The sequence below is a fragment of the Geospiza fortis genome, unplaced genomic scaffold (genome assembly GCF_000277835.1).
Source record: "Geospiza fortis unplaced genomic scaffold, GeoFor_1.0 scaffold346, whole genome shotgun sequence".
In the NCBI taxonomy this organism is placed as follows: Eukaryota; Metazoa; Chordata; class Aves; order Passeriformes; family Thraupidae; genus Geospiza; species Geospiza fortis.
This window is the reverse complement of record NW_005054361.1, coordinates 2,384,178-2,396,494: the sequence shown is the minus strand read 5'-3', so window position 1 is coordinate 2,396,494 and position 12,317 is coordinate 2,384,178. Positions and strand designations below refer to the sequence as shown.

General features: G+C 44.6%; 1 protein-coding gene across 1 annotated transcript; it reads left to right on the top strand.

Moving 5' to 3' along the window:
* Window positions 1–731: 731 nt before the first annotated feature.
* Window positions 732–8,215, top strand: SLC25A38 (solute carrier family 25 member 38). The gene is made up of 6 exons (XM_031059379.1): window positions 732–853; window positions 1,470–1,554; window positions 2,058–2,237; window positions 2,694–2,862; window positions 3,480–3,646; window positions 4,503–8,215. The coding sequence occupies exons 1-6, from the start codon at window positions 732–734 to the stop codon at window positions 4,623–4,625; spliced, it is 846 nt and encodes a 281-aa protein (XP_030915239.1). The 3' UTR covers window positions 4,626–8,215.
* The last annotated feature ends 4,102 nt before the right edge of the window (window positions 8,216–12,317 follow it).

The following is a 12,317-nucleotide window of genomic DNA, read 5'->3' as shown; positions in this document are numbered from 1 at the left end:
GAGCTTTCTAGTCTGTCGTGATTCTGCTGCGCCGAGGGGCGCAGAAACTCGTTCTTCATTAGCAAACACCGTTATATATTTATAGTAATATAAACCCTCTCTAAAGACCTAAAAATCTTCACCCTGCCGTGGGCTCTGTGCCTCCTGCGGTATTATTTCCCGAGAAATGCCGCTGTGGGTAGCAAAGGCAGCCTCAGCTGAGCAGGCCTGCGGGGCTTTTGAGTGCGTTTGGGCCGGGTTTGGGTTTGGGTCTAGGCAGGGTTCGGGTTTGGGTCTGGGCAGAGTTCCCTGCCAGTGCCCCTGGCGGCGGGGGGACCGTGGTGTGAGGGTGGGAGGGAAAGGTTGGAGGTGCTGCCAGCAGAGGTGAATGGGACTGCGGCAAAGGTACAGGTAGGTGGTGGGAAGGGGACATCTATTTCCTTTGCCGCGGCAAAAGGTAACCGAATGGCTGTAGTACATTTGATGTTCAGAAAACTCTTAACCAACCACCGAATTTCAGGGATATTCTGGAACAATCTCCCAGAAAAAGCAGAGAACCCAAAAACCACAAATAAAACTTGATCAGTCTCAGAAAAGGCCTGGAAAAGCTTCCTGTACCATAAGCAGTTGTCCTTAGTATCTGAGGTCAGCACACCTTCCTTCCTATAGCATGCGATGTATTAGCTGAAATATGTCCTCTTGTGCCATTCTTAATTAAATGGCCATTTAAAGTTCTATTCTTCCTCTTCCAGATGCATCCAGTCCTAAAGGCCTTTGTGTGCGGCTCCATCAGTGGCACTTGTTCCACACTCCTCTTCCAACCCCTTGACCTGCTGAAAACCCGCCTGCAAACTCTGCAGCCTGCTGTGAATGGGTGAGAGGAGGAGGATGTGTCTGCGTGGGGGGCCTGGAGGTGCTCTGCCATAGGCTTCTGCCTTATTTGCTGGCTGGGGCTTGGAGTTCAGAGTTGTAGTCTGGGAAATCAGGCTTTGTAAAAGAGGAGGTGTATTTTTATATTGTGGAGAAGGATTGTTATTTTGCTCCAGAAGAACAAAAATGTCTGTGAGTAGTTGTGAATGCCGCTAGAAAAAGTTGTAACCTCAACATTTGTTCTCATCTGAGAGACTGGTGTTTGCTGGAGTAGCTACCATGCAGTTTCGTGGAGTATCCTCTGCCTGAAAAAAATCCTGTGTGGTTGTCAGGTAATTTTTCATGCGTGCAGCTTGATGTAGTCAACCTACAATCTGCTGCTGCTAACAAAGAGAGCGAGCAGCTGAAAATGCTAATGGATGTTAAAAGTTGTGAGATACAGAAGGTGATGGAGAAGCCCTGGAAAGAGAGACCAAGAAAAGCAGACTGAGATGAGGAAGAGCACCTTGGAGGTGCTGAGTTAATGCACAGAGAGATGAGTGAAAGGGTGGCTGTGGAGTATATCTGCCAAGGAGCAGAAGCAGGTCATTTCTTCAGTTCCTGTCTTGTCTTTATTTCAGGTCTGGTCGTGCTGGGATGGTGACGCTGCTCTTTAGGGTTGTTCGTACTGAGAGTATTCTGGGGCTCTGGAAAGGTGTCTCTCCAGTAAGTGGCTGGTTTAACTCTGACTTGTAAAAATAAGTAAATAGATAAGCTTACTGTTTATTGCTAATTTTGTCTGCCTGAATTTAATAGCCAACTCTTGTACAATTATGAGTGAAATTATGATTTAGATTACATCCTATTTTAAGAAGTTAATGTTGTGAATTTCACTGATTTGGTTATGGCAGTCCTGAGCAGCTGAACATTTGAATACTTTTGCAAATGTGGTGTGGCAACTGCAAGAACTTCATTTTGGTTTGGAATATCTTGTTCCTAGAAAACTGACATTGAGGAATGCAATAAAGCCTGGCACCATTTGAATAATTTGTCTGTCGGTGGCATAAATGATTTCTACCTTATTTTCTTTCCTCAGCATGTTAGCTTTAGTGATATTTTTGTCTTCTACAAAGCTTTTTGTCAAGTTGAACAGTCTCAGAAATGTTTTGTAGTATATTTTGTCTTATGTAAGCTTTTCCTTTCTTCATCTGCTTCCGTTTCTCCTGAAGTCATTTGCAAGATGTATTCCTGGGGTTGGGATTTACTTCAGCACTTTGTACGTGATGAAGCAAAAGTTTCTTGTGGACCGTTCACCCACAGCCCTGGAGTCTGTCTTCCTGGGTGCCGCTGCTCGAGCAGTTTCTGGGATTTGCATGTTGCCAGTGACTGTTGTGAAGACGCGATATGAGGTATGACTTTCCAATTAGTCCCCTGTTAATGGAGTAACACACCTTCCTTGTGATGAAAAATAATTCCTTCTGCCTGGAGAAGGTTGCTGCCGCATGGGTACAGCCAGGACCTGTAATGTAATCCTGATAATGTAATCCTGATTTCACCTCAGTTCACACATTGCGCAGGAAATGAAATTTGGGCAAGAAGACAAAATAGAATTTGCCCTAAGATTTATACGTTTCAGGTGTATACAATCTTTCTGCAGCATCTTCAATATGTTACCTCCCTGAAGGATTCTTTTAAAGGCTGAGTTAGGTGAAACCCGGTTTTCGCCTTGGGTTGTCCTCTGTGTTGCCATCTTGGGCATCACATTAAGTTCGCAGTTTGTTTGGATGTTACATACTCAGGGTGTGCGTAGGGCTCCTCGACCTGTGCCTGGCACGTGGATGACTGACCTTTGTCTGCTCTTGCAGAGTGGAAGATTTGGCTATGGGAGTGTGTATGGAGCCCTGAAGAGTATCTATCAGACCGAGGGGCCTCGTGGCATGTTCAGTGGGCTCACAGCAACGCTGCTACGGGATGCGCCCTTCTCTGGCATCTACCTGATGTTCTACACACAGACCAAAAACCTCACACCTCAGGGTGAGGCTGAGTGTTGGATGCTGGAGTGGAAAATGTTCCTCTTCTCAGATCTTGCCCTGCAGCTGGCAACCTGCATGCTCTGCTTGTTGCCCTCCACCTTGGAAGTTAAATTAGTCTCCTTTAGGGCTTTGGGTCGCTCACTCACATTTTCCGGTGGGGAACTGTAGACCTATAGCTGAGGTCAGTGCAGAAATGAAGACTGACCCTAAATTGGTTCATTGTCTTCATGAAGGCTCATGCATAACTGGGTTAGTGAACAGTTGAAAGACAGGGTGTGTTAAGCACTGCTTGCTGCTTCTGCTTGTCTTGCTTACTGCTCAGTTTCCACTAAACTGAGGCTTCTCTGATATTGTAACTCACTGGGGCAACTTTTGTACAATTTTTTCTTTTCTGATTTTCTATCAAATTCAGTTCCCTGGCAGGTGAGGCTTCTCAATAATGCTAACTTTTGACTAGTAGACACTTTTCCCCTTGAAAGGTTTCTCTAGCTGCATGGATTTTAACTTCTCTTAGGTTCTGATGTTGATCTAACCATTCAGTGGCTTTCACTTTGTCACACAGAATGAGTGTTCCTGGCCCAAATGGTGTCTGAGTGCATTCCCTTTGCTCTGTTGCAGACCATCTGGATCCAGTGCTCATGCCCTTGCTGAATTTTGGCTGTGGGATCTTTGCAGGGATCTTGGCCTCTTTGGCAACGCAGCCTGCTGATGTCATCAAAACACACATGCAGCTGTCGCCCCAAAAGTACCACAGGACAAGCCAGGCCATTGCCTTTATCTACAAGGTGAGGTGAATCCCTTCTGACATGCACAGCCACATTTTCAGTTCTGATCCCCGTGCTCAAAGCACAGCTTTGCTGGGAAAGTCGTTGCCTTTTAAAGGAGGTGAACAAGTGTCAGTGCTTCATCTGCTCTTGCAGTCGGATAATTCAGTGTAGGCATTTTCAAGGTGATAAAGGGGATCATGGTGTGGTAGACCAAGACTATAGCGTGCAGTGTGAAATGCTCGTTTCAGAAACAAACTAGCTACAAAATAATTCTTTACTCTTTAAACATCAGAAGATAAATAAATGCCCAGGTATTTATTGCAGGAATGGGATGGCGAAGTAGTCAAAGCCCACCTTTCCCTTCCTACTGTTAGAAGGGCACATCTTGCCAGGTTCACTCTGTTTCCATATTGAACTCTGTTCCTAAGCAGTAATCTGTTTATTTGTGCATGCATTTTTGCGTACCTTTTTTTTCTGAAATCATAATGGTTTTTGCTTCAATACTTAGAAATCTCGGAATAGCTGAGAGACTTTTGTAAATACGAAGCTCTGAAACAAAGACTGGTCATTTTCCTGTAGTGTCACACTCTTGCCTTCTCTTTGTTGGACTTGAGTGTGGCTTTCCCCATCTGTTGTCTCCATCCCGGCCTTACTTTTTCCCACTTAGTGCTCTTCCTGCTTTGCTGGGTAGCCCTGCAGTAGTGCAGTGCTACAGGTTCTTCCTAAACACTAAAAGCTATTTAAGCCTGAGTCTTTCAGAGACTGATCTGGGTCTGAGCTGAAATACATCCTGTGCTGTTCCGTGTAATAAATGATGAGAAATTAAAACCCTCTAGGCAGATTGGGATGAATTGCTGTTTATCTCCTGTTGCAGGACTTTGGGCTGGTTGGCTTTTTCCGAGGCGGTGTGCCCCGAGTTCTCAGGCGCACTCTGATGGCAGCAATGGCATGGACGGTGTATGAACAGATGATGGAAAAAATGGGCTTGAAATCCTGACTGAGCTGCACAAGAAAGGACCAGCTTCACTCCTTCTCCCGCTTGTTGTGATCAACTGGCACTGAGAAGTTCTCAGTTCCACAGAGGAATAAGCCTTCCTCAGCCAGGAAGGAAGCCCTTCTGAGACAGGGGATTTGGCCTTTTGGCAAGTAGAGGAAAGGAAGGATTGGATCTTTGCGTTGTTTGTTCAATGCATTCCAGAAGGACTGCACTTGCAGACTGCCATGGGAAATGGCAGGGTTTCCACAGCCTGGTAACTATGCTGAGAAGCCCCCTTTAAAAATAACTCTGTGCTCACCACCTTTATGCAATGAGACAGTATTAGAGCAAAAGTGTTTGAGGAGAAAACAGTGATGATTCCTTGCAGGCATGGCCAGAAAGGCCACAGTGACCACCATCTGATATAGACCCTCCTTCCTCATATGCTTTATTCTCACAGGGAAGCACTAGGCCCTGGTGGGAAACTGGATGTGTGTAGTGATGCTTACATTGTGGGCATGGGTGGAAGAGAAATGAAGTGCAGAGGAAAAGCTACAAACATGGTCTCTGCCATCACTTTTGTGCTGTGGGTGATTGCAGAGAAAGTAACTGGACCCTCCTTGCTGTGTTATGTGTTATTATGTTATTGAGCACCTTAACATTCATGAAATGTCTTTCTGCCTCTACAGCGGAGTTTGCACAGGAATTAAGAAGCATAAGGCACTTTAAAATTGATTGCTACCAAAGTTCTACTTGTTCTCTGAAGAAAAAAAAAGCTGCTGGTCTAACTACAGCAGGAGCACTCAAGTGGGTTTTGTTGGATTTTTTTATGCAGTTGTCATAGAGACTTGTTTGCTTCTCATTCTTTATTTGTTATCCCTGATCAACACCCTCAGTGTGAACTGGTCCTTAGATGTAGCTTTTAGGGCCATGGCTCATAATGCATGAATGTATAATGGAAACAGATATAGATACTGGCACTTCAGATTTCTCTTAAAACACTGCTGATTGCATGTGGAGTATGCTTTGGTTTGGAAAGAAAAGGTCGCTATTTCTTGTAAGCTTTCTCCAAGGTTTGCGTTCTGTGGATGCTTGGTAGTAACCTTTAATTCCCTTAGGGCTCCACACAGACCCTTCCCTTTTTCCTGTCTGATCCTTTTCTCTTATCAGGTAATCCATGTTCGAGTATGCCTGAATTTAAATACACTTTTCATCCTCTGTGCCTTCTTACTCTTTCCTACTGTGTTTCTCAGACCTCACAGTGTGTGTCAGGTGCAGCCTGATCCCCCATTCACTTGTACCTCTGTGATGGGGTCGGTCCCTTGCAGCTCTGTTAGCATAGCCATGAAGCTGGTGTGGAAGTGTGCATCCTGTTCTGTAGTATGCCTTACAGAAGACTTAGCTTTGGCTTTTATTTTTTTAAATATCTAGGGATATTGCAATTCACTTTAGAACCAGAGCACCTGTCTCTAAACATGAGGATACGACACTGTAGCTGTATGAACAACCAGTGCTACCTACCTGTTGTTCATAAATTTTAAAGTGTATTTTGGACAGTCACTGCCTGCCCAGGCAACTTCCTGAGTGCAAGAACAGAGGGGATGTGGGTTATTAAAGATGTTCTTTACCAGATTCAACTCCAAGAATGCTGGATGACTGATGTATAAGGAGGTGGAAGTTGAGGGAAGCATAAGAGGACAGGATGGAGGCTTGGAAAGTGCTGCCAGTTTTCAGACTCAGCCCATCTGTGAGGGGAGGCTGGTGCTCTGCAGTGCAGGAGTCTCCAAGAATGGTGGTGGAGGGTTCTGTGTGCACATCTATGTGTTAGTAACAGAGCACTGCATCAAATCAGGCATGTGGAATGTTATTTGCTAAATCCTAAATGTGAACACCTGTTCCTTTCTTTTGCTGTTCCCTCTGCCCTTAGTGACCAGAACTTGTGAGAGTGCATGAAACCCTGGTAACTGCACATTCTGCTTGTTTGCTATCCTGAGCACTACTGACACACAGCTGGGGAACCAAGTCTAGGATTGCTGACCTGGCAGAATAAAGTGGCAATTAGATGAGTTACCTCATTTGTCCTTTATTCCCCTATGTATGGGATCAAACCAGAATTGTGCTGGAGCCTGAATTTATTTGGTGCTTTATGAATCTGGCATGTGAGTTGGATCTGTTGAACATCCTGGGCTGTGGTAGCCAAGGGCAGTGTGTGGGGTCACCTGCAAGGTGCTTGACACATATTTTGTTCCTGGTTTAGCAATGGCAAAGCAATGTGCAGCCTGTGCAGACAGAAACTTAAGCTCTTTGAAATGAGGCAGGCAAGCAAAGAATGCAAGGTAATCTGGAATTAAATAAGATTCTCATCAGAAACCTGAATTTCAGGAACACTTTGGTGGCTTTTATGTCCCTGTACTCCTGCCTGGTCAAGTAACAAAGGAAGAAATATAGTTTATTTCCATGTGCTAATGTTTTAAGGTCTACTGTGGGGTTGTTTGTTTGGTTATTTGTTTTAAATCTGGACTTGGGCCTAAAGCAGTGTTAGCTTTTACTTTGGGAAAGTTTTCCCACTCTGCTTTGGTGCTTTGTTATTGGAGTAGAGTGAAAAACTGTATGGTTTTTGGCTTGTGGATTAACCTGGGCTCCTCTGTGTTTAAGAAATAGAGAATCTAAACTGCACTGTGTTTCATCTACCATTGGTGCTGCAAATCCAAAAGCTTATCTACTTGTGAATTGGGGAGAATGAATTCTGTGATGCAAGCTTGTTTGTTTCTCTTTGTTATTTCTTTTGTCAGGTTTCATATACGGGGGAAGGGAAAGCCTGAAGTTCTGCTTCACTCTGTTCTGAAAGATTTATCACATGGTCAGGCATAAGACTGTTTCTCAGCTCTGATCCTTACTGTCCTTCACCCTTTCCCCTCTTCAAAAACATTCTGTTTCTGAAGTGATTTATTGATGTTGCTCCTTGGTAGCTATAGCAAGTCAAGACAATCAAGTGCATGGACTTGAAGTTTAGATGTATTCCCCTTGAGGTTTAATGCTTATACTTAACAGCAAATTGTCACTCTACAGCCTAAAGGTAAAGAAAATCAAATAAAAGATCTGGACAGAGGTGGTTAATCACCTACCTCCATCATGCCAGCAATTCAACACTAACAATCTTGTCAGATAAGCATTTCTAAAGCCATCTTGGCTTGGATTCCAGAGAGAGGAGTGTGCTCCCTCTGTGCATTTCAGGATGGCAGTGGGATCCCTCTTGGACTGACCTCTTGCTGGTAATGCACTGTTAGTGGTCGTGCATTGTCTCTGCTTGCCCCTGCAGTTATGGCTAAGAACACAGCTGGCTGGCATGTTGAGGCAGACGGTGTTTAGGTGAGTTGTAAGGACACAAGAGAAATAGTCTGATTATTCATGCTTTAGAAACTTTATGTTTCCACTCTTCCTGTGTGATGATTTGTTTAGGTTTTTTTCTCTCAGTCTCTTAAACAGAACTGGAGCTTTGAAACATTGCATAGCTTTGAGTATTGTGAGTCTATATAGTATGTGTCTATATAAAATATTTATGTGAAGAGATGTATTATATGTTTCTATTAAAAACTGGTTGCTAAAATGAAGGATATAATCTCTTCAGTGTTTCTTTTAAAAAACCCAAACAGACAAGCCCCAACTGATGAAATGCACAAGGGATTGGAGGGAGTAGAGACTTAAGAAGGCAAAAGGAGTTTTCCAAGAGGACAGGACTGTGCATGTGTTCAGAGCCCATAAAAGGCAAGGAATATTCTCTTTTTCTATGATGTATAATATGCACAGGTTGTGCTAGTACAACCTAAATCAACTTTGCTTAAATGGAAAAACCACACAGCACTGGGGAATGTTGTGTTTTACACAGCTTCCTCTGCCTGCTTGCTGTGTGTAAAGACAGATGGCTGTTGAATCCCTGTACTAGCTGGTGAAATACCTGCCTTCAGAACAATGGGGTTTTAAGCTCTCCAGGGAGAAGCTGTTTTTAGTCACCTGCTGATCAGGTTTCTGCTACTAAGGCAGTCTGATCTCAGCAGGGGACCAGAAATTGTGCCTGGGACACAATTGTCTCCTGCAAGGTATAATGCAAGAGAATGCTGGATTGCTGGGATCTCCTCTTGCTGTCACAGTATGGTCCTGGGATTCAGTAGCAGGCAGGTTGTGCTAAGCAAAACTTTATTGATGCTGAGATGTGCATCTTCCAGATGTGAAGATCCCAAGCCGCTTTACTTGCTTAGATGATACATTCTCACATGGAGGGTTACCTGTGTGTAACAAACCTACCAGACAGTGCTGAGGTGCAGCTTTGTGCCAGCTGAGCCTAAATTGCTTGTGCAGGTTCTGGTAGCGAATTAGGCCTGGGATAGTGCCTGCTCCTGCACACAGGGCTCCCCAGAGCTCTCCTGCTGCCTTGATGAACCACCTCCTGTGTAGTGGGTGTTGCCGTCCATGCTGCTGACAGCTGCCCCAGCTGTGAGAAGAGATAACAGACAAGCTCCCTAACCCTTCTGGGTGATAGAAGGTGGGGAAGATTGAAAGTTTAAAGGCACCGTGGTTGTAACAAAACATTGAGTTACAGATCTCCCTTCCTCATTAAAAATGGGTAAACACTTTGCTTGCTTTTTTAATTTTAATGAGTTTTGTGCGACACATAAGCACTGACGCCGGAATTGAACAGAAAAGATTCCTCATCCCACACAGGCACCTATATATGTCTACTTCTGTGAACTCCATGTGGGTTTTTCTTCAATGTGCTTATCCCTTCTGGCTTTGGTGCTTATTTCAAAATAGCAGGCTCATTTTCCACATTGCAGTTTCTTAATTTGTGATTTTAGCACTGTAAAATGCTGTAGGAGTTTTTATCATAATGCATTAAGGAGTTTTAGTAAAAATTACAAAACCCTGGTGAGAGGTTAAAATGAGACCTCTGTAAGTTTTTGTAATAGGTGTTAGGCAATTGTAACTTTGTAGAACTACAAATAAATTTGTCAAAATATATTTTCACAAAATATGTAAGAAGTAATAACAAAACTTTGAAACACAAGCCAAAATGGAATTTAAAGGGAGGCGCAGTAACATTAGTGCAGTTTCACTGAAAGTGGGTTGATCTTCATAGCTCTTTGCCTTCTCCAGGGGTGCTACAGGGTCTCTTGGGTGACACCCACTCATGTTTGGTGGGGAAGATACTGCCTGAAAGGCTTTCTGCCTGAGCCTCCTCCCCAGACACACAACCCAACCCCTTCATTGCAGGAGCTGTCCTGGCAGCAGAGAACACCTCCTCTGCAGCCCTGTGAGGAGCTCTCTCTCCCAACACTGGGGGTCCTGGTACAGCCCCCTGCTCAGAGGCTTCTGGCCAGGGCTACTGCTCTGCTGCAGCCTGGGCTGGCTCTCTGGGAGATGCTCTTTCTGGGGCTTTGTGACCACCCCAGGCACCTACTTGAGGTCCTCAGTGTAGGACCCAAAGGCTGGTGGTAGCTCAGTGACACTTCTCTCTGCACCTGTGGGCCCCAAGTCTCCCTGGCTCTTCAGGAGGACTGGTGCCTCAAATCCACCTTTCTTGGCTTTGCTTGCTGCAGAGCAAGGCTATTCCCAGGGGCTGTCAGCAGCTCTGCATGTAATTGTGTAACAGAGTTCAGTGTGAACTTTGGACAAGGGAAACCTTGGCTAAAACATGTGATAAGATAGATACACTTTCACTTGAGGGACATGTCCATTAGTAACAGATTATTTTAAACTGTCTCAGCACACAGATAAAAAATAAAGGCAAGCTTTCAGGTTACTAAAGGAAATAATTAGAAATGCTTTATTGTCCAGCTTTATCACCACTTTTCCAAGCCCTCCCATGGGCTGTGGGCCTCATGGTCTACCAGAAAGGTCCCATAAGCGCAACAATAAAAAATAAATGAAGTATTAGTGATGCCAGAGGAGTCTATAACATTGACCAGTGGCACTCTTTTGATAACATCATACTTTCTGCAATATTCAATATCTAATTTACAATCATTATGTTCAAATATATTTTTAATACAGATAGGTTTCAATTGTGCAGAAGAGCTCTCCAGGCAAAATCCATTACCCACACCATGGTGACATCACAACCACCTCTCCTCTTCCTTCCCAAGCTAATATTCACCCTGCTCCTGTCTCCCTAGGAGAGGCACAGCTTGTACACAGCCCCATCAGGTCAGCTCTCACCATCCACAGTGCACTTATCCAGGTGCCACAGATGTCTGTAATCTCTCAGGCAGTAATAGTTCACGCTCTGGCTGAGGGCTCACTAACCTGTTGCTGAGTTTCATTTTACCTACTTTGTCACCACCATGTGGCAAATGTTTGAATTACTCTCTTAAAGCATATTCTAAAGCTGATTTGGTAATCTTGCTAATTAACACCCTCTAATAAGTACAAAAAAAAGAAGTATAGAGAGCTATTTTCCAGGAGATAAAGAACATACATGAGATGATGTTGTAACCTGCTACTTGAGCAATTCTCCCCCAGGTTAAAATAGAAGGGAGAAAACTAAAGGAGCACTGTTGTTGGAAAGATGTGAAGATTAATTATCACTTGCAGAAGGCACTGGCAATAGTATTTGCACAGTCCAGAAATCTGTCCAGAAATGTATCCAGATCTTGATGATAGCAAGCATAGCAAAGTAATTATCACTACTTTTCTTTTTTTCCTAGAAATTCTTTTCTCAGGCCTGTGTCTGAGAATAGGCCAAGGACAATGAGAAAGACGGTGAAGATTCTTAAATCTCATCACTTTCTGTGGTTTCTTAAAAGCAAACAACAACAAAAAAAATCCCAAACCCAATAACACACAGAAACATGGGCAAGTACCACAAAAATGTCTACTGCAGAACAGGGATGTGTAAGTTCAGTGTCAATTTCACGTCTTTTTACTGTCATTTCTGCAAAGGACAGGAACAGCCTTGGCTGCCCAAGCTCTCCTGCATGGTGCCAGAGCAGTGCCTCTGCAGGGAGGGGAATTTGGGTGCAGAGAAAATGCTGCAGCCCCTTAGAAGCTTCGCCCCACAGCAGGCGCAGGAAAATGGAATTGTAAAATGTTTAAAATAAATCTTTGCTTTCTGTTCACTTCAGGACCTCAAGAACAGCCTTGATGTTGTTTGAAGCACAAGCCTCAGGATGCTGTGAAGCAGCTCCAGACTGACAGAACCACAGAATCAGTTCAGTTGGAAAAGACCTCTGAGATCCGGGAGTCCAAGCCATGATCAAACACCACCCTGTCAACCAGACCGTGGCACTGAGTGCTTCGTGCAGTCTTGCCTTACACACCTCCCGGGACAGTGACTCCACCACCTCCCTGGGCAGCCCATTCCAAAGTGTAATTACTCCTTCGGTGAAGAAATTCCTCCTAATGTCCAACCTAAACCTCCCCTGGTGAAACTAGAGTCCTCGTGTCCTGTCGCTGGTTGCCAGGGTCAAGATGCCGGCCCCCACCTGGCTACACCCTCCTTTCAGGCAGGTGTAGAGAGCGGTAAGGGGTCACCCCTGAGCCTCCTTTCTCTGGGCTAAACACCCCCAGCTCCCCCAGCCGCTCCTCACAGAACTCACACTGCAGACCCTTCACCAGCTTTTTTTCCCCTTCTCTGGATTCGCAATCCCACAAATCCTACGAGCTTCGTTCAGAGCCAATGTCAGGAAGGGGCCGGAGCAGCGGGCGCGGCCCGGGGAT